The 21,838-nt window shown below is 41.8% G+C and overlaps 1 protein-coding gene across 3 annotated transcripts in view; it reads left to right on the top strand.

Annotated features, from left to right (window-relative positions):
* Positions 1-21,838, top strand: part of LOC110525311 (EGF-like repeat and discoidin I-like domain-containing protein 3) — a 195,048-nt gene that overhangs the window by 48,667 nt on the left and 124,543 nt on the right. Inside the window, exons 2-3 of one of the 3 annotated variants that reach the window (XM_036979443.1) lie at positions 865-891; positions 16,283-16,411. In XM_036979443.1, coding sequence (XP_036835338.1) covers positions 865-891; positions 16,283-16,411 — 156 coding nt within the window. Of the gene's footprint in view, positions 1-861; positions 892-16,282; positions 16,412-21,838 lie in introns of all 3 variants that reach the window. The other 2 variants (XM_036979442.1, XM_021605324.2) reach the window with 2 other exon arrangements.

Genomic DNA, 21,838 nt, shown 5'->3' with positions numbered 1-21,838 from the left:
AAGCCTTTATAATTACCCTTTAGTAGTATCATACCATGAAAGCCTTTATAATGACCCTTTAGTAGTATCATACCATTAAAGCCTTTATAATTACCCTTTAGTAGTATTATACCATGAAAGCCTTTATAATTACCCTTTAGTAGTATTATACCATTAAAGCCTTTATAATGACCCTTTAGTAGTATCATACCATTAAAGCCTTTATAATTACCCTTTAGTAGTATTATACCATGAAAGCCTTTATAATTACCCTTTAGTAGTATTATACCATGAAAGCCTTTATAATTACCCTTTAGTAGTATTATACCATTAAAGCCTTTATAATTACCCTTTAGTAGTATCATACCATGAAAGCCTTTATAATTACCCTTTAGTAGTATCATACCATTAAAGCCTTTATAATTACCCTTTAGTAGTATTATACCATGAAAGCCTTTATAATTACCCTTTAGTAGTATCATACCATTAAAGCCTTTATAATTACCCTTTAGTAGTATTATACCATGAAAGCCTTTATAGTTACCCTTTAGTAGTATTATACCATTAAAGCCTTTATAATTACCCTTTAGTAGTATCATACCATTAAAGCCTTTATAATTACCCTTTAGTAGTATTATACCATGAAAGCCTTTATAGTTACCCTTTAGTAGTATTATACCATGAAAGCCTTTATAGTTACCCTTTAGTAGTATTATACCATTAAAGCCTTTATAATTACCCTTTAGTAGTATTATACCATTAAAGCCTTTATAGTTACCCTTTAGTAGTATTATTTGAAAATCTAACAATAAAGTAACTGATCTCTCTTTTGCTCCTCCCTTGCTCCCCTCTTCCCTCCCTCCCCTCCCTCTGTCTCTACAGCAGTAGATGGTGTGGAGCTGACTTCAGCAGGTGGGGTATTTCTACAATCGGTAACTTGTGTTCCCCTCATTTGTGTGTGTGTGTTCTACCCATCATCAGTACAATCATAATGTGACCTTTCCTGTATCCCTTCAACCACTCTCCCACTCTCTCACCTTCTCAAACACACACACACACACACACACACACACACACACACACCCCTGTGACTGCTGTGGCTCCTGCTGCATTGATTGATTGATCCAGCCCAGTCAGTATCACTTTACTTGACTGATCTCCATGTGTCTCTCTTTTTTTGTTGTTTTTTTGTTGTCTTTTTTTGTTGTTGTTCTTTTAACTTTTTTACCAATTATGTTTACGTGATGCTTTTAGTTCCTTTCTCTCTTTGAACAAACATACAACCCTTGTCTAATACTCCCCAAACTCTAAACAAGCATTGAACCAATCAGAGACTTGTGTTGTTATCCCTTGCAACAGAGAATTTCACAGAACAAATGTTTACCATTGATCGACAACATAGATTCCCCAAGTTTGAGAACTCAAAACCACTTTGGTCCAGAACACTGCCAAACATCCAACCAAGTCCACAATATTTGGACGCGCAAATATGAATGAAAGAATGAAACTCATTGAAGTAAGCCTATAATTGAGTGATATATAATTCGTGTCAAGACGGTAGGAGTGATTATTCAATTAGATTCTTCCTTTTTTGAGAATGCTCTTCTATAAAAAGCCTCAATAAGCATTCTACACATTCTTCTTACTTGAGAATAGCCCTATGAGTCAGGGTAGTTAGTGAGTGGAAAACGTTCCATCCCTGTATGAGCTCTGCACCAGGCTGTATCACAACCGGCTTTGATTGGGAGTCCCATAGGGCGGCTCACAATTGGCCCAGCGTCGTCCGGGTTTGGCCAGTGTAGGCCGTCATTGTAAATAAGAATTTGTTCTTAACTGACTTGCCTAGTTAAATAAAGGTTAAATAAAAATAATAAAAACTCTGGTTAGGGTGCCTCCATAAGCATTTCTGTGATATTGTCCTCATGCTTCCCCAAGCAGCTGGCTGATGTTATTTGATGCACTTATTATTAGCATATAGTGTATAACAGGATGGATTGCTGGTGTACCTTGTCCATAGACTGGTTACATGGTAAGGAAAACAACGTGTGATTTTGTCATTTGGGTAACTATCAGCACAGTGGTTTATTATAAAAGCCCTCCAATGCATCTTCTGCTGCCTCAGAAAGCCTGTTTGGCAATCACATGCTATTTCCAGTTACCTTGAAAGAGGAAAAGAAAGAAAACTAAGCTTTTTATAAACTCTGTATGTATTAAATGGAACTGAAATATTATTTATTGCAGTTTTAGACTTGTCAAATACATATAATCCCAGAGTTGAGAGGTCTCTATGAATGTTGTCTGGTTGTTAGTGTTTCTAGTTGGTAATGGGAATACTTTGGGTATCTCCTTGGTGTCAATAGTCTGGAAAGATGAGCCTACGTAAAGTAGGGGTTGCAAAATAGTTGGGAAGAGATTTTTGATGTACCGATTCCATGGCACATGGTTTATGAATTGATGCGCAAAACAACGACAGATTGAAAACGTTGACTTTTTTTACTTAATTTATTATACAAAATTCTTTCAACCAATAGAATGTTATTTACATGGGGGATCCAACCTACCCAGCTCTGTAGATTTTGTTGCGAAGAGGCAGAATCATAAGGTCATTTGTCCATATGTGGCTTGTTTTTGGTCACAGGTCCAGGAATGGCTGAATAATTGCAAAATTTACCTGGAGCTAACCCTGAAAAGTCATAGTCAATCGATTAATAATATAATAATACTTTTAGCCCCCCAAAAATATTTTCAATTTACAATCTGTAGAAACAGTGAGAATAAAGGTTCAGAACTTTTGTGAACCATCACATCACAGTTGAACAAATATATGGCAATTAGAAATCCAAAATGGATGGTGTTAAGAGATTTGACATAAAATGTATGTTATTTTAATGGACAAAAAATGTGCTTTTCTTTTGAAAACGATTTCTAGGTGACACCAAACTTTTGAACGGTTGTGTATGTATGTACAGTTGACGTCGGAAGTTTACATACACTTAGGTTGGAGTCATTAAAAGTGATTTTTCAACCACTCCACATTTCTTGTTAGCAAACTATAGTTTTGTCAAGTCAATTAGGACATCTACTTTGTGCATGACACAAGTAATTTTTCCAACAATTGTTTACAGACAGATAATTTCACTTATAATTCAGACTACGGATTGCAAATGCACATGGGGACGAATATCATACTTTTTGTAGAAATGTCCTCTGGTCTGAAGAAACAAAAATAGAACTGTTTGGCTATAATGACCATCGTTATGTTTGTTGGAAAAAGGGGAAGGCTTGCAAGCCGAAGTACACCATCCCAACCGTGAAGCACAGGGGTGGCAGCATCAATTTGTGGGGGTGCTTTGCTGCAGGAGGGTCTGTTGCACTTCACAAAGTAGATGGCATCATGAGGGGGGAAATTATGTGGATATATTGAAGCAACATCTCAAGACATCAGTCAGGGAGTTAAATCTTGGTCGCAAATGGGACTTCCAAATGGACAATGACCCCAAGCATACTTCCAAAGTTGTGGCAAAATGGCTTAAGGACTGGAGTGGTCATCACAAAGCCCTGACCTCAATCCTATAGAAACCTGTGGGCAGAACTGAAAAAGCGTATGCGAGCAAGGAGGCCTACAAACCTGACTCAGTTGCACTAGCTCTGTCAGGAGGAATGGGCCAAACTTCACCCAACCTATTGTGGGAAGCTTGTGGAAGGCTACCTGAAATGTTTGACCCAAGTTAACAATTTAAAGGCAATGCTAGCAAATACTAACTGAGTGTATGTAAACTTCTGACCCACTGGGAATGTGATGAAATGAATAAAAGCTGAAATAAATAATTGTCTCTACTATTATTCTGACATTTCAGATTCTTAAAATAAAGTGGTGATGCTAACTGACCTAAAACAGGGAATTTTTACTAGGATTAAATGTCAGGAATTGTGAAAAGCTGAGTTTAAATGTATTTGGCTAAGGTGTATGTAAACTTCCGACTTCAACTGTATATATAGTTATGTTTATGTATGTATATACAGTATTTGCAAGAAATATATGGGGCTTTGGAAGTAATGCAGACAATTACATTGATGGAAGCTACAATCTGCAATTTTAAAGCTGATCTAACCCTGAAAAAATTGAATAAAAGTAGGGATCAATTCCATTTCACTCTCAGTCAGTTTTAGTTGGACATGAAATTGTTATGTGACTGAATTCCTGAATCCATTAATTTAGATGGATTTGACCCTAACTCTGACGTATTCAGCTGTGGTCAACACCATGCATTGCTGGCACTATAGACAACAGCATTCATATCTCCATGCTCACGTCATGTCCTGTGCATCTCTTCCTAATCATTTCTTCTGTTTTAGATGGTTACAATGAGGTCAGAATCGTGTGTTGCTATGGTAGAATTTTCTTCTTTGTTATTCAAGTATATAGATTAACTTAATCTGTAACTTTTCAAATTTCTGAAATGTTTTTTGATCCTTTAATAATAATGCCTCTGTTTATTTCATAGCAAAGTTGATTTTCTTTATGTGACATTCCATATCACGTGGCCATTTGAGCATGTGAATGTAGGTGTTTAAAAACAATATGCAAGGCACCTGTGAATTACCATGTTAATAACTCGTCCAAAAATCTGACCTTGTTAGAAGGTGCCACTGCCATCAAATTAACATGTAATTCCAGGGTTATAGATGGGGTATGTCAGTGTGAAATCAATGGAACATCTCTCACCAGTCATATCAGGTGAAAAGCTGCCTGACATCCAGGCAACAGACTTCATCCAGGCAACACAGCCTTCATCCAGGCAACACAGCCATCATCCAGGCATCACAACCTTCATCCAGGAAACACAGCCTTCATTTGAATATGCTCCCTAACACCAGTCATGGCAAACCACACAGTAATCAGCCAATGTTTGCTGTTTGGTAGGGACAGGTGTTACAAGCTTTAGTTGTGTGAATATATCCATGTGGAAAGAATCCTGTACTTGTAAAAAACTAAATGTGCATGTTTGACTGCAGAGTGAAATAAAAACGGTGAAAATGTACATACCAGTCAAAAGTTTGGATACACCTACTCATTTCAGGCTCTTTCTTTATTTTGACTATTTTCTACATTGTAGAATAATAGTGAAGACATCGACACTGTGAAATAACACATATGGAATCATGTAGTAACCAAAAAAGTGTTAAACAAATCAAAACATTATATTTGAGATTCTTCAAAGTAGCATCGCTTTGCCTTGATGACAGCTTTGCACATTCTTCTCTCAACCAGCTTCATGAGGTAGTCACCGGGAATACATTTCAATTAACAGATGTGCCTTGTGAAAAGTACGTTTGTGAAATTTCTTTTAGCCAATCAGTTGTATTGTGACAAGATAGGGGTGGTATACAGAAGATAACCCTATTTGGTAAAAGACCAAGTCCATATTATGGCAAAAACAGCTCAAATAAGCAAAGAGAAATGACAGTCTATCATTACTTTAAGAAATGGAGGTCAGTCAATCCAGAAAATGTCAAGGACTTTGAAAGTTTCTGAAAGTGCAGTCGCAAAAACCATCAAGCACTACGATGAAACTGTCTATTGAGGACCGCCACAGGAAAGTAAGACCCATAGTTACCTCTGCTGCAGAGAATAAGTTCATTTGAGTTAACTGCACCTCAGATTGCAGCCCAAATAAGTGCTTCACTGAGTTCAAGTAACAGACACATCTCAACATCAACTGTTCAGAGGAGATTGCATGAAACAGACCTTCATGGTAGAATTGCTGCAAAGAAACCACTACTAAAGGACACCAATAATAAGAAGAGAGTTGTTTGGGTCAAGAAACACGAGCAATGGACATTAGACCGGTGGAAATCAGTCCTTTGGTCTGATGAGTCCAAATTTGAGATTTTTGGTTCCAACTGCCATGTCTTTTTGAGATGCAGAGTAGGTGAATGGATGATCTCCGCATTTGTGGTTCACACCGTGAATCATGAAGGAGGAGGTGTAAAGGTGTGGGAGTGCTTTGCTGGTGACACTCAGTGATTTATTTAGAATTCAAGGGACACTTGAATTCTGCAGCAATACGCCATCCCATTCGGCAGCAATACGCCATCCCATCTTGTTTGCGCATAGTGTACTGTCATTTGTTTTTCAACAGGACAATCACCCAACACACCTTCAGGCTGTGTAAGGGCTATTTGACCAAGAATGAGAGCGATGGAGTGCTGCATCAGATGACCTGGCCTCCACAATCACTCAACCGCAACCCAATTGAGATGGTTTGGAATGAGTTGGACCGCAGAGTGAGTGAAAAGCAGCCTTCAAGTGCTCAGCATATGTGGGAACTCCTTCAAGACTATTGGAAAAGAATTCCAGGTGAAGCTGGTTGAGAGAATGCCAAAAGTGTGCTAATCTGTCATCAAGGCAAAAGGTGGCTACTTTGAAGAATCTAAAATATATTTTGATGTTGGTTACTACATGATTCCTTATGTGTTATTTCATAGTTTTGATGTCTTTACAATTATTATACAATGTAGAAAATAGTATAATAAAGAAAAACCCTTGAACGAGTAGGTGTGTCCATACTTTTGACTGGTACTGTATATGTATCACAGAATTGGGGAGAAAAATTATTTTGGAATGCTAAAGTTGAAATCTGAAGCAGTGCTTAATAAAACGAAGTGTGACATTTGTATATAGCATTCGCCGACAGCTTCAGGAATTATCTGCATTTTTGTGAACATCAGGACATACATTATCTGTTACGTACGCCTCTTGGAGGAGGGAACGCAATACCCCACTACATCTCAACTCCCCGTGGAGTGAAAAAAGTATGTGATCGTAGGTGCAGGGAAGGACGACAGAGGCAGAGGAAAATACCATTTACAGGGAATTTATTATTTCTAAACACGGTAATGTGGGGAAAAGGGTCTGGACGGAACCAAAGCAAAGAAAGTCAAAGTTAAGGAATCCTCTCTCTAGAGGACTTACCTAGTGTGCATAGACAGATTCAATACTACGGGTTATGAATGCCCGCAGGCACGCTCCCAAGGTGCATTTTACTGACCGCCACACCAACCAACACAGGACATAAAAAGAAGCTCTCTTCCCTGAGGGAGGAACACTGGCTTTTATCAAGTTGGTAATTGAAGAGACAGCTGTATCCCCTGACAAGCGGGAGGGGTCAGAGCTCCAATCAGCGATGGGGTCGACCAATCAGCTGCTTAGGAATCCAGGAAGCCATTTCCTGAAATACATACACATACAAACCCACAACAATACAGAAACTGGGGAACGTAACAGTATCTCTTCTCTTTATTGGATACGAAATACACATCATTTTTAATTACTGCAATACCCGTTTGCTCTCTACTGGTTTTAATTAACGATGAATTTGATATGCATTTTTAATATGTGGTAAGGGAGCATTCATTATTTTGCTTGTGAGGGCCTTATTAATCCCCATAAACTTGTTTAATATATTAATAATGTACTGTGCATTTGGCAAGAATTCAGAGCCCTTGACTTTTTCCACATTTTGTTACGTTACAGCCTTATTCTAAAATGCATGAAATCATTTTTTACCCTCATCAATCTATAAGCAATACCCCAGAATGACAAAGCAAAAACAGGTTTTTAGAAATTTTTGCAAAAAAACTAAAATATCACATTTACTCAAGTATTCAGACCCTTTACTCAGTACTTTGTTGAAGCACCTTTGGTAGCGATTACAGCCTTGAGTCTTCTTGGGTATGAAGCTACAAGCTTGGCACAACTGTATTTGGGAGTTTCTTCCATTCTTCTCTGCAGATCCTCTCAAGGTCTGTCAGGTTGGATAGGGTGCATCACTGCACAGCTATTTTCAGGTCTCTCCAGAGACGTTTGATCGGGTTCAAATCCAAGCTCTGGCTGGGCCACTCAAGGACATTCAGTGGCTTGTCCCAATGCCACTCCTGTGTTGTCTTGGCTGTGTGCTTATGGTCATAGCCCTGTTAGAAGGTCAGCCTTCGCCCCAGTGTGAGGCTCTGAGCGCTCTGGAGCAGGTTTTCATCAAGGATCTCTCTGTACCTTGCTCCGTTCATCTTTCCCTCGATCCTGACTAGTCTCCCAGTCCCTGCCACTGAATAACATCCCCACAGTATGATGCTGCCACCACCATGCTTCACCGTAGGGATGGTGCCAGGTTTCCTCCAGACGAGACTCTTAGCATTCAGGCCAAATAGTTCAATCTTGGTTTCATCAGACCAGAGAATCTTGTTTGTCATGGTCTGAGAATCCTTTAGGTGCCTTTTGGCTAAATTTAAGCGGGCTGTCATGTACCCTTTTACTGCTTCTGTCTGGCTACTCTACCGTACAATTCCTTCAACCTCATGGCTTGGTTTCTGCTCTGACATGCACTTTCAACTGTGGGACCTTATATAGACATTCCAAATCATGACCAATTAATTTAATTTAAAACAGGTGGATTCCAATCAGGTTGAAGAAACATCTCAATGATGACCAATGGAAACAGGATGCTTCTAAGCTCATTTCCGAGTCTCATAGCAAAGGGTCTGAATACTTACAGTATATAAATAAGTTATTTCTGTTTTATATTTTTAATAAGTTTGAAAGAAAAGTCTAAAATCCTGTTTTTGCTATGTGATTACGGGGTATTGTGTGTAGATTGATGAGGGGGAAAAGGGTATTTAGTCCATTTTAGAATAATTATGTAACGCAACAAAATGTGGAAAAATGGAAGGGGTCTGAATACTTTCTGAATGCACTGTATCTACGGCTCTTTTTGTAAACGGGGGTGGAGTTGCAGGTTTAATGGGCACTGGTTGGCCATTATGTAACACAAGACTGGACTTTCTGTGTAAAATAGCACTTTATATAATGGCCATGCTGCATTTCTGTGCTCTACTCTTAGACCTGGACCACTCAGACATTGACATGCTAAAAGCTCCTCACAATTCCGGTACATTCAGCGTAAGTTCTTGCACAGTGCAAGCTTCTTTACAGTATGCATAATGGTGCTCCTAAAGTAGCCAATTCCCTTCTCTTTCAATCTGCATAGAACCATCTCTACGATTCCACTGTGATGTTTGAAAAAAGGTACTAAGTGAAAAGCTTGGCACAGCTTTTTCGTCCTCTTATTAGTTCAAGTGTGTGAGTAATACCTTACACGCACAAATGCTAATTTAGCCTTATTGCAGATTTGACCACTTAATGGCAGTATGATCTCCATTCAGTCTAATACACTATTTAAATCATGTTACTGATGTTGAACAGATCACTCTTTCACACATAATTATGTCCTGCTTTATTTCCAATGCCTGACGTGTCAGAAGCAGTGCTGACATATGAGGCTCGGCCCTTATTATTAATGAACTGTTAGGAAAGAAGCCGTGTTTGTGTTCTGCACCGAGGTGCTTAAGAGGAGTCAGCAGGGGCTTTTTCTGCGAATATTAAGATCTCTATTGGGGTAACCTTGTATGGGATCACATTCCCTGTATATATTGGATGAAAGGAAATGGAAAACACCATGACCTTTTAACTTCCTCTATGCATCTCTTTGTTGTAGCTTTTCCTCCCGTACTTTATTCCTTTTGAGAAATGTGCTTGACAGACCTCGATGTAGTCATATGAGCTTGACTGGTTAACAAAACTCTTTATGGAATGAAGCACAGGCTTTCTTTCATTCCATTACGAGCTGGGCATTCATGACTTTTCCAGATTCACAGAATGTCCAATGCGTGATAAGGGCCTATGCATTGCCAATAATAAGTGAATCAGTCAATGCCTGACTGTATTATGGAGAGACTTATGCCAGCGAACTTTCGTTGACCACCCTGGTGCGGCGACTCTTCTCCTGGAGCAGTCTTCGTCTGATTGGCTCAGGCCTAATTAGGTTTGATTGGCTCACATGGTCAGAACAGGAAGAACTTTCTTCCAAGGTCCCCTCTGCTACTGTTGTGACATTTCCATGTTCTGACTAGTCTTTCCTTCTCTTCGTCTTCTGTCAACGTCTTGAATGGTGTATTTTGTTTTGACCTCCCTGGGAGATATATTTGACATGCCGGAGTCTTAGTCAGTTCCGTCTTACGTCTTTGATGTGCCTTTTATACTTTCTGACTTTGCAAGTGCATTTGTCTGTCATTGTCAAATGCCAATGTGTCTGATCCATTTCGTCATGGCAGGGTGCAAGGACATGTACAAATAGAAAGGTAAAGAGGAAAGGACTTACTAAAAGCATCCCAGGATGTGTCCTGCTGAGAAGGCTACTGTCCGTTAATGTGGACCCATGCCAGTTACTATCAGAGAGCACTGGGAAGGGTGGGCTGAAGAAGCAGTGTCAAATAAAAGGAAGTGACATAATCAGGCCAATGTTAGAGCCCTCTGCCGTCTCACCAAGTATACATTTAGAGCAGAGGCTCTGAATTGGAACTTCCTAATTTACCACCCATGAATGCATGCAAGTGGAAAATACACCCAATTTAAAGGACTGAGGGTTCACAATGTGTTACAAATTACATTTGATTGCCTAATCTATAAACTATTTTATGTATATCTTTACTGTACTTTTTTGGCCTTTTCAGACCATACATTTTCCCCATTGTTGTGTAAAACAGACTTGAATAAAGAGCAATAGTAATGTCATCTTTCTGTAGACACTAACTCTGCCACATGAAATACATTTTGTTTTTGTAGGGTTTTTGGCTAAATGCCGAAAATAAGTTACAGTATGTGGTATACACAGGCTTAGGAGATCTAATAATTTTTTTGTATTAAATAATCTTCATCAGCTAACTTTTTGTAAATTTTGAATCATTTTTGCAATCAGAACGAGCACATTTAAACTCATAGAGGCTTCAACATTCATAAATGTCATGTTGACTAACTGATATTATCTCATAGAACAAAACAAATAAGATAGGCAGGTAGCCTAGAGGTTAGAGATGCGAGCCAGCAACCAGGGGGTTACCAATTCGAATCCCGGGGCCGACGGGGAAAATATGGCAGGAACAGAGCTGGCAATCTGAGGGTTGCTGGTATTAGATGCTATTGCCTGCCGGTGTGCCCTTGACCAAGGCACTTAATAACTCCCACAACAATGGTGCCCAGTGTGGCAGCCCCATGCACCTCTTCAAAAAAAACTGTATGTGTGTCTTTCAAGGGGCTGGGTTAAAAGAACAAGTCAAATTTTGTTTGGATCTGTGTGCAATTGACCAATAAAGTGATCTTAATATCCTAAACTTGTGTTATCCTCAGACCTTATTTTCTGCTTTTATCCCCAAACCTCGTTCTTTCCTCATTCATTTCCCCCATATGCATGGCTGGGCCTGGGTGGCACAGCAGTCAAAAGCACGGCCCCGCAGTGCTAAGACGTCACTACAGCCTGGGGTTTGATCCCTGGCTGTGTCACAATCGGCCGTCACTGGGATCCCCATAGGACGGTGCAAAATTGGCCTAGTGCTTTCCAGGGTAGGGGAGGGTTTGGCCGGTGGGGCTTTCCTTGGCTCATCGTGCTCTAGCGACTCCTTGAGACAGTGCCGGGTGCCTGCAAGCTGACCCAGGTCGTCAGTCGATCAGTGTTTCCTCCGACACATTGTTGCGGCTAACATCCGGGTTAATTGAGCAATGTGATATGAAGTAGACGGCCAGGCGGGTAGTGTTTTGGAGGATGCACGACTCAACCTTTGCCTCTCCCGAGCCCATTAAGGAGTTGCAGAGATTAGCCAAAGGACCTAATTCAGGGAGAAAACAGGGGGAAAAAAACATGGAAAAATACGCGTGTGGCCATACTACCCTGTTCTTGCCTGTTCAGTGTCGGGCCTGGTTAGTACTGGGGTGGGAGACCGCCTGGGAATACCAGGTGTCGTAAGCAAAAAAAAAGGGTTTTACAAAGAAAAGGAAAATGAATGGCTGAACTAACCATGAGGTAACTCATTTTTGTTTTTTTAGGACAGCTCTAGAGTTGTGGCTCAACTATGTATCCCAATACATAGATATGTACACAGTCCCTTGTGGATGTATTGGGTTGTCAGTCATTTCTGTTTTTCAGGCCCTGTCCTCAGTGTAACTCAGTCCTCTAACGCAGGGTTTCCCAAACTCGGTCCAGGGGCCCCCTGGGTGCACATTTTGGTTTTTGCACAGCCGATTCAAATTGAGGACAGTGGATATGGAGCCTGACTAACAGAAATGACGTGTTCCAACAAGTGTGGTGATGAGAGAGGGTTCCTCTCTACTATCCATGATAAGGGGTCAGGATGGGGATGGTTGAGGATTGAGGTTCTGTGAAGTCACAGTTAGGGTGGGGGGTGCCAGCTTCTCAGAATATTCTGTGACTGTAAATACAAGGTAATCATGTTGATGATCAGCCAACCACAGTGGTTGGTTCAATCCGCCCCTGATTCACTCTGCCCCCTCTCCACCACTCAACCCATTTTTTGTGGGACCACCAGAGATTGTAATTGAGTCTATAACGTTAAGCATTCCTCAGGTTGCTGAGACGTTTTAAATGTGAACAATATTGTTTGTTGGTTAGAAGATGCACTTTACAGCAGACTTTTGTGGCATATGCATGTGGAACGTATATAGTAAGACATCGAGAAATGCTGGATGAGAAAAATGAAATACCCAGAACAACCACAGGGAAGATATCCCAGTAACATAGCCAAGTGTGGCTCTATGCCTCAATGCCTGATCATAATCAAATATGATTAATCAGATTTAAAGGTGCATGGTCTAAGGTAGACTGTATACGGAGCTAACTGAGGAGTTTAGATTGCGGTCTTTAATGTACACTGAGTGTACAAAACATTAGGAAAACCTTCCTAATATTGAGTTGCACCCCCTTTTTACCTCAAAACAGCCTCAATTCGTCAGGGGCATGGACTCTACAAGGTGTTGAAACACGTTCCACAGGGATGCTGGCCCGTGTTGACTCCAAATCTTCCCACAGTTGTGTCAAGTTGGCTGGATGTCCTTTGGGTGGTGGATCATTCTTAATACACATGGTAAACTGTTGAGCTTGAAAAGCCCAGCAGCGTTGCAGTTCTTGAAACACTCAAACCGGTGCGCCTTTCACCTACTACCATACCCTGTTCAAAGGTACTATTTTGTCTTGCCCATTCACCCTCTGAATTTCATACATACACAATCCAGCTACACTGATTGAAGTGGATTTAACCGGTGAAATCAGTAAGGGATCATAGCTTTCACCTGGATTCACCTGGTCAGTCTATGTCATGGAAAGAGCAGGTGTTCCTAATTTTTTGTATACTCAGTTCATATGGTTTATCCCTCGGCCTAATGAAATGTAGCTGGGTAAACATACAATCCCCCAGCATCGGAACAAGCTAATGTTCCTAAAACCTGCCAAATAGGATTTAGGGGCTCGACTGTACCTGACACACCGAAAATGTCAGCCTTTTGTGATTGATCTTAGAGGAAACATAGGACGCTTTTCTGTGTTTAACCACTCATCAGATTTTCACCGTTGATTGATTGGGCTCTCTTTCCAGCCCAAAAGGAAATTGCGGAGCTCGCGCAGGCATCGCGTGGCACACATCTATCATGGCCCAAGGGCTAGTGCGCACAAGACTACAGTGGCTGACATTCGCACAGCAAAGCCCCCAACCTCTTTACAACACACACACACACCGACAGCAAAGAGAACAACGTCGTAGGATAAATAACGTTTTAGCAGGGTGAAGTCTCAAAGGACACTGCTAATATAGACCGCCCCTCTTTCTCTCTTTTTCTCTCTCTTTTTCTCTCTCACTTTCTCTCTCTCACTCTCTCTCATCCTCTCTCTCTTTCTCTCTCTCTCTCTCTCGCTCTCTCTCTTTCTCTCTCTCGCTCTCTCTTTCTTTCACTCTCTCTCTTTCTCTCTCATTTTCTCTCTCGCTCTCTCTCTCTCGCTCTCTTTCTTTCTCTCTCTCTCATTATCTCGCTCTCTCATTCTCTCGCTCTCTCATTCTCTCTCTCTCTCTCTCTCTCTCTCTCATTCTCTCGCTCTCTCATTCTCTCTCTCTCTCACTCACTCTCACTCACTCTCACTCTGCTGTGGCTGTGCTTTGTGCAGGGATGCATTCTCCATTAGAGAGGCTTTCAGTGTTCCTTTGTGCTGTTATAGATCGTCACGTCAAAACAGCCCTGACGCCTGACACCCTCTCCTCCTCCTTAGAGAGCAAGGCCTTTGTGAAAGCTATTATACTTTTCTCTGTTCAACTAATTATCCACAAGTCTCATTAAGACTGATACAGGAGTGAGGCGGAATGGGCTTGACTTTGATAGGGTTACCCTCGTTTGCAATTCATATGCAACGGCGTGGCACTGCCAACAACACGTAGCAATAAGCTAGCCTGTGTTCATTCTGAAGGCTGAATCTGCCCTGGATCTCTATGATGTTGTGACATTGCTACTCTTTTCTTGTGACTAAGATTAAGCAGATGAGAGAGAATAGGCTGTTTGTGTGTTGACTGGACACTAGCAATTGTGCTGAAATTGGTCCTTCACCTATCGATGTGAGAGCGAGGACATGAATCGAACCCTGAGACCTGTCATTTCTTCCTTTATAGGTGTTACTGAAGACAAGGGAAATAGAATAAATGACCCATCAAAAGGCAGTTAAATCAACAATTTGTTTTTGTTTTTTTAACAAAAGACATGTTTCATGTCCTTTGAAGCATTGAATATTGGCTCAAGTTGTTTTATTTAACATCCCATGGTTAAATATGTGTTGAGCCAATACGTAACTATAAGCCTTCTCAGTCACGATAAATTCATTGTGAACGGGCGATGCTCCTACCCTCCTGGTTATAAAATAGATCTGATTGATGTTTAAGTCTCTGACAAATAAGTAAATCACAGCATTATTAAACAACATCATTTGATAGTCCATCCCCCCATCCCTCCAAAGTTATTTGCATTAATATCTTCCCTGTGAGAGATTACAAAAGTTTTGCCATCAAACTTCAACTGGGAAGTTTTGACAGCATCCAGGCAGTTCTAGACCTCGTTGTTTAAAACATGAGGGAGCTATTGGCAGGCTCGGAGTTATGAATCCAATAAGCCTTCATCGAGGCCTTGTCATTTACATTTGGCCCACACTGCAGGTAGTAGTCGTCGGTGAGGGGTTTTAGATGGCAGTGTTATGGCACCATGTGGTAGGCACTGTCAGTGCAGTGACATATTGCTGTGTCATAAGTGTTTGCTTGTAATAACTTTGAGTCCAAGCCTTTGCTGTCATTATTATTCCCTAAGAAATGACATTGTAGAAAAACTGAATTGGAAAAATAGAAAAGGCCTGGGAAAAGATGAGTGTGCTAACCAAGTTATTAATCATCATCAACTGAGACAGACCAGGCACTTTCAAATAAAATATGTTTTGCTCTTATTGAGATTTCAGCTTTGCTTATTTAATGTGTGTTTTACTGTGTCGGTGTATTTGTTGGCTTCATTGCAGTTAAACAGGCTGAACTCTACGCTATGTTTATCTTAGGAAATGCTGCTTTCCTAGCGTGAGGTGTTCCAGGATCATTAGTGCAGCCTCTGTGCCTTGGGCAGCTCAGGATGGTTCGTACGAGGCTAGCTCTGGGCAGCTCAGGATGGTTCGTACGAGGCTAGCTCTGGGCAGCTCAGGATGGTTTGTACGAGGCTAGCTCTGGGCAGCTCAGGATAGTTCGTAAGAGGAAAGCTCTGGGCAGCTCATGATAGTTTGTACAAGGCTAGCTCTGGGCAGCTCATAATGGTTTGTACGAGGCTAGCTCTGGGCATTTCAGGATGGTTTGTACGAGGCTATCTCTGGGCAGCTCGGGATGGTTTGTACGAGGCTAGCTCTGGGCAGCTCCGGATGGTTCGTACGAGGCTAGCTCTGGGCAGCACAGGATGGTTCGTACAAGGCTAGCTCTGGGCAGCTCAGAATGGTTCGTACGAGGCTAGCTCTGGGCAGCACAGGATGGTTCGTACGAGGCTAGCTCAGGGCAGCTCCGGATGGTTCGTACGAGGCTAGCTCTGGGCAGTTCTGCAGAACTCTAGAACCTCAACTCTGTGAATGACAGGCACTTTATCTATCATCCATCTCTCCATCCATCTATTTATCCACCAGTCCTTTCCTCTTACTTAGAGTTCAACCCAGGGAATTGGATTCATTAAGTCAGTCGGAGATTCTCTGAAGGAGAAGGCTGGACCACAACCTGATGCAATGCATCACTACTGTAATGATGTTTGCACAAGCATCCATATCTAGTCAATAGTTTTAATGGCAAAAGACCCCTTGATAATGTTGACCATGTTTTGTCTCCTTCTGTTTGTTGTTTCTCCACTCAGGACCGTGCCACCCGAACCCATGCCACAACAGAGGAATATGTGAAATCAGTGAAACCTACAGAGGCGACACGTTCATAGGCTATGTCTGCAAGTGTCCAACCGGCTTCAACGGAATCCACTGCCAGCACAGTAAGTTGGATGATCATCATTATCCTTGTATCTACCCGTGCTAACATTTCTAGGCAAAATCTCCATGTGAAATAAGATTGAAGTAGAGATCTTAAAGAAAATGTTGCCATTCATAGAAAGACTTCGCACTGGTTAAATACTCACCTGTCATGACCATCCAGGAGCTTAGAGAAAACAAATAATGGTCCTTTACAGAAAGTAAAGGTGTGTTTCAAGCAAAGCTGTGTTTAACTTGAAAGAGTGGGTTCAGCAAAATGCCAGAGCAGTAAATCAGGTACAGAAAGTAAAAGTGCGGAATTTGCTTTCTTTTGTAGAGTATGCACTTAAAAATGTTAGTGTTAGGAAATGTATGTTGCTACACTACATGATGTAAGACTTTGAACTGGAGCTGGTGTTACTGCATCTTATCTGTGTGTGTGTGTGTGTGTGTGTGTGTGTGTGTGTGTGTGCACATGTACACATAATTTGTATTCAGGATGTTTCCTGTAAAATAACTAAGACAAACACAATTTTGAACATATCCTTGAACAATGCAGTGCATTATTCAATTCAACATGTAAATCTGTGTTGCTTTTTATTTTGCACAAAACTAACACAAAGCCATGGCGACGGTGTGAATAGATCAACATGAGAGCAACATGTAGTCAAAGCTACAAGGTGATCCTTTGAAAAATTCTACTTCACATTTTGAGAGTATTATATTATTGTTATTACATTATTACAGTATTACTTGCACTGATTTTGTGTGCTTTATCAAAGTAACCTTACCCCTCAGACAGGAAAGCAATTCATCTATAAACAGGGAAGAAGTAGGGAACACGCTAGCCACTAACTCTGGATTAGTGGCCAAAGTTTAGTCTTTGTTTGGAATTGCTAAATCCTATATCCTGCTGGATGATATGTAGGCCAGCTCCTGTGGTCCCTATACCCTCTCTCCCTGTCTCTGCTTGGCGGATCTGAGCATTAGGTTTCCTTTCCTATATGCAGGCCATCTTCCTCACATGTGTGTCTGTAAATAATGAAGAGCAGCTTTAATATATTCTGGTGAAGTCTGGGCGGGATGGATATTAGTTTAGAGACAGAAAGAGAAAGAGAAAGAAAGGGTGGGGGAGAGAAAGGGTGGAGAGCGAGAGAGAGAGAGAGAGAGAGAGAGAGAGAGATGGAGCAAGAGGGATAGCTAAACCAGATGCATCTGGTATTTCCCAACTTACATGTAGGTTAAACAGACCCAGAAGATAAACATGTTCTGGAGAAAAGTGATTTTCTTATCCTCCCTGCTATTGTGAGAAAGAGAGCATTCAAGACAGTCTACAGAGAGTTATGGTTGTCTTAATGAACATGAGGGACAGGGGAGATTGACTGCATTTATGTCACCGCAGTCTTTTAAATGTTTTTTTACTTTCTTTAGATTTTATTAGCTTTCAAGTTAAATTAATTCCAATTACTTTACTTAATAAATGCGTGGAATTCTTTCGTTATGGTGTTTTTGATCTTTAATACTATAACTGTGATTTGTTCTTATTGATACACTGGAATGCTGCAAGATGCTACCCATCGTTAAACTTAACCAATTCTTGAATTTATCCATATTGTAAAGTATCCAGATAAAACACAATGAGATCTTGCAATTTAATGCTATACAGAAACGAATGATAAGGACTGTATCACCCATGTGTATTTGTTCTACTGCCACGTCACACTCGCTGTGCCCTTGTCCGCCAACTGTTCTGACCATTTCCGCATGTGATGGCTTATGGAAAGGTTTTGTGTGTGTGTGTGTGTGTGTGTGTATATATATATATATATCTGTGCTCCATTTAGTTAGTCTGCCTTTTAATTAATTTCAAGTGAAAGGGCCAAGTTCTTTGACTAACTGACAGCTCTACATTTAATCCTGACTTTTTCAACATTAGCCTCATGAATTTGGCCCAAGGTTGATTTCAGAATTAGTGATCCTGTTAGCATGCACAAGCATGTCTTGTCTCATCGCTACAACTCCCGTACGGGCTCGGGAGAGACGACGGTTGAAAGTCATGCGTCCTCCGATACACAACCCAACCAAGCCGCACTGCTTCTTAACACAGCGCGCATCCAACCCGGAAGCCAGCCGCACCAATGTGTCGGAGGAAACACCGTGCACCTGGCAACCTTGGTTAGTGCGCACCTCGCCCGGCCCGCCACAGGAGTCGCTGGTGCGCGATGAGACAAGGATATCCCTACCGGCCAACCCCTCCCTAACCCGGACGATGCTAGGCCAATTGTGCGTCGCCCCACGGACCTCCCGGTCGCGGCCGGTTACGACAGAGCCTGGGTGCGAACTCAGAGTCTCTGGTGGCACAGCTGGCTCTGCAGTACAGCGCCCTTAACCACTGCGCCACCCGGGAGGACCAGTTCAGGTTTTTGTTTGTCTTTCTGTTTTTCCATTGCGAGTTTGACTTTGTAAACCCCTCTGGGTGTTAGTAGGTTGGTTCTGATGCGACGTCCCATCAACATTTGTGCAGGTGAAAGTTCGTTCTGCAGCGGTGCGCTGCGGAAGATCATCAGATTTTTTAGGAAATTCTCCTTTCCATCGTGTGCCTTTTTCATCAGACCTTTGACAATTTTGACTCTCTGCTAAGCCTTTGGACCTTGGGAAGTTGGGGCTAGAGGTGTTGTGTCGGAATCCCCAGTCGTTAGCGAACGATCGGAATTCGGAACTTGAGAACTGCGGGCCATTGTCCGAGTACAGTTCAGACGCAACCCCATGTCTTACAAAGACTGATTTCAGGTAGGTGATTACAGCTTTGCTGGAGGTAGTTGGCAGTGTTGCTACTTCAGGGTAGTTTGTGTAGTAGTCGGTAACAACAATGTGACTTTTGCCATTGCAGTCAAAAAGGTGAACTCCAACTTTGTAGTAGGGTCTGTTGGGTACCTGATGAGGCATTAGCGGCTCTGCTTGCTGCTTTGGCCTGTAGGTCAAACACAGTTCACATGAAGCAGTGGTCTGGCTGATTTCCTGGTTCATTCTTGGCCAGTACATTACTTCTCGTGCTCGTCATTTGCATTTTTCCTCACCCAAGTGGCCCTCGTGTATTTTCTGTAGCATGCGTAGTGTCGTGGGAATGACAATCTTGTTGCCTTTGAACACTATGTCATCCACAACGGTGAGCTCTGCTCTGCACATCCAGTAATCCTGTATTCCCCTTGGACAGTTGTTTTTCTGTGCAGGCCATCCTATCAGTGTTGTTTCTTTCAACACTGGCATTGGTTGGTCAGCTGCGGTCTCTCTTTTGATCTGCTCCATTCTCTCAGAAGACACAGGAAGTGATGCTACGATCATGTCGACATAGGCCTGAATCTCAGTGTTTTTCTGTGTGTCGAAGCTCTCCTTGTCGACTGCTCGAGAAAGAGGGTCGGCGGCGAACATGAACTTTCCCGGGGTATAGATCATCTTCACATTATACTTTTGTAGTCTGACCAACATTCTCTGGATTCTCATTGGACAATCATTCAGTGGCTTAGGCATGATTGACACCAATGGTTTGTGGTTGGTTTCTACTTCGAAGTCTCATCCTTAGACGTGTTGGTGAAACCTTTCGCAAGCGTATGTGCTCGCCAGTAGTTCTTTCTCTATTCGTGCATACCTTGTCTCTGCGCCTGGCAAGGCTCTGGACGCATAAGCGACGGGTTTCCATGTGTCGTTGCTGTTGCTGTTGCAGAAGAACTGCTCCCAGGCCAAACTGTGACGCGTCTGCAGAAATCCTTGTGCTTTTCTCTGGATCATAGAACCTGAGCAGTGGCTCTTCTTTAGGTTTTTGAAGCAGTTTTCCTGTTCATGGGACCATTCCCATTCATTTTTATTTTCCAGAAGACATCGGAGTGGAGCGGACTGTGCTGACAGTTGAGGTATGAACTTTGCAAGGTAGGTAATCATGCCCATGAAGCGTCTCACATTGTCCTTGTTCTTCGGGCGCTCCATGTTGTTGATGGCTGATGTTTTCCTCGGGTCTGGTTTGACTCCATCCTCTTAAAGTACATCTCCCACGAAGGGAAGTGTTTTCACACCAAACTCGCATTTGTCCTTTTTTAGTTTTAGGTTGACTTTCCGTGTCAGGTCCAGCACTTGTCTCACTCTCGCATCGTGTTCTTCTTTTTTGGACCCCCAGACGATGATGTCATCCATCATAGTCTCCTCTCCTGGAATGTGCTCAAAGATCATGTGGATTGTCTTGTGGTAGACCTCTGGCACTGAGAGAATCCCATATGGTAGACAAAGAAATCTGTACCTGCCCTCAGGTGTGTTGAATGTGCATAGCCTTGAGCTTGCATCATCTAGCTTCATTTGCCAGAATCCTGATGAGGCATCAAGCTTACTGAACTACTTTGCTCCAGAAAACTGCGACATTATCTCTCCTCAGGTTGGCAACTTGAAATGCTCTCTCTTGATTGCTTTGTTGAGATCTCTCGGGTCTTGGGTCTAGACATATCCTGAGATCGCCTTTCTTTTTCACCACAATAACCAGCTTACCCAGTCTGTAGGTTCATCCATTTTTGTGATGACGTCCATCTTTTCCATGCGTCCGAGTTCCTCTTTGAGCTTTTTCCTCAATGCAAATGGAACTTTTCTGCATGCATGCACAACTGGAGTCATTTTGTCATCAGTACATATTTTGTGTTCTCCTGGTAAACATCCAAGACCCTCAAACACATCCTCATACTCAGCCAGTAGTGATTCTTGATCATTTTCAGTCTGTGATGTCACTACATACACTCTTTTCAACAAATTGAGCTTTTCACGTGTTTTGATTCCTAGAATAGGCTGGACACTCTTTTCCACAATCAGCAGCAGTTCTCTGAACTGTTTTCATTTGTGCTGTAAAGTTACTATGCAGCTCCCTTTGACTGGTATGTTCTCAACACTATAACCAGCAACCTTAATTTTCACGGGTGTACTCTTTGCTCTTCACCTTCAGTGTTTTGCAGTCATCCAGCGACAACAGGTTTACCTGAGCTCCAGTATCAAGCTTGAATAGTATTATAGTTTCATTCACCTTCAATGGCACAATCCATTCAGCATTTACTGCATTGCATATTTCCACAGAATCAACAAAGAATTCTTCCATCTCCTCGACTGTGTGAACCTTTTTCTTTGTAGCCTCTGCTTTGCAGCATTTTGAGAAATGATTGTTTTTCCCACAGTTGTTACATGATTTGCCATATGCAGGGCATTTGTTTTGGCTTGTGGATATATCCACATTTTCCACATGTAGTGTTTTGATTTCTCTCTTTTGCTTGTTTTTGTTTTGTAAGGCGTTGTGTGTATTGCTCCTCTCTTTTTATTGCCTACACTGACGTCTCAGAGCTTGTGCTCTGGTGGTTTCAGCTGCTCGACACATTCACTGCTTTATCCAAAGTTAAATCTTGCTCACACAGCAATCTCTCCTCGAG

This window comes from Oncorhynchus mykiss, chromosome 6 (assembly GCF_013265735.2).
Source record: "Oncorhynchus mykiss isolate Arlee chromosome 6, USDA_OmykA_1.1, whole genome shotgun sequence".
NCBI classification, from domain to species: domain Eukaryota; kingdom Metazoa; phylum Chordata; class Actinopteri; order Salmoniformes; family Salmonidae; genus Oncorhynchus; species Oncorhynchus mykiss.
This window is presented reverse-complemented; position numbering and strand designations above follow the sequence as displayed.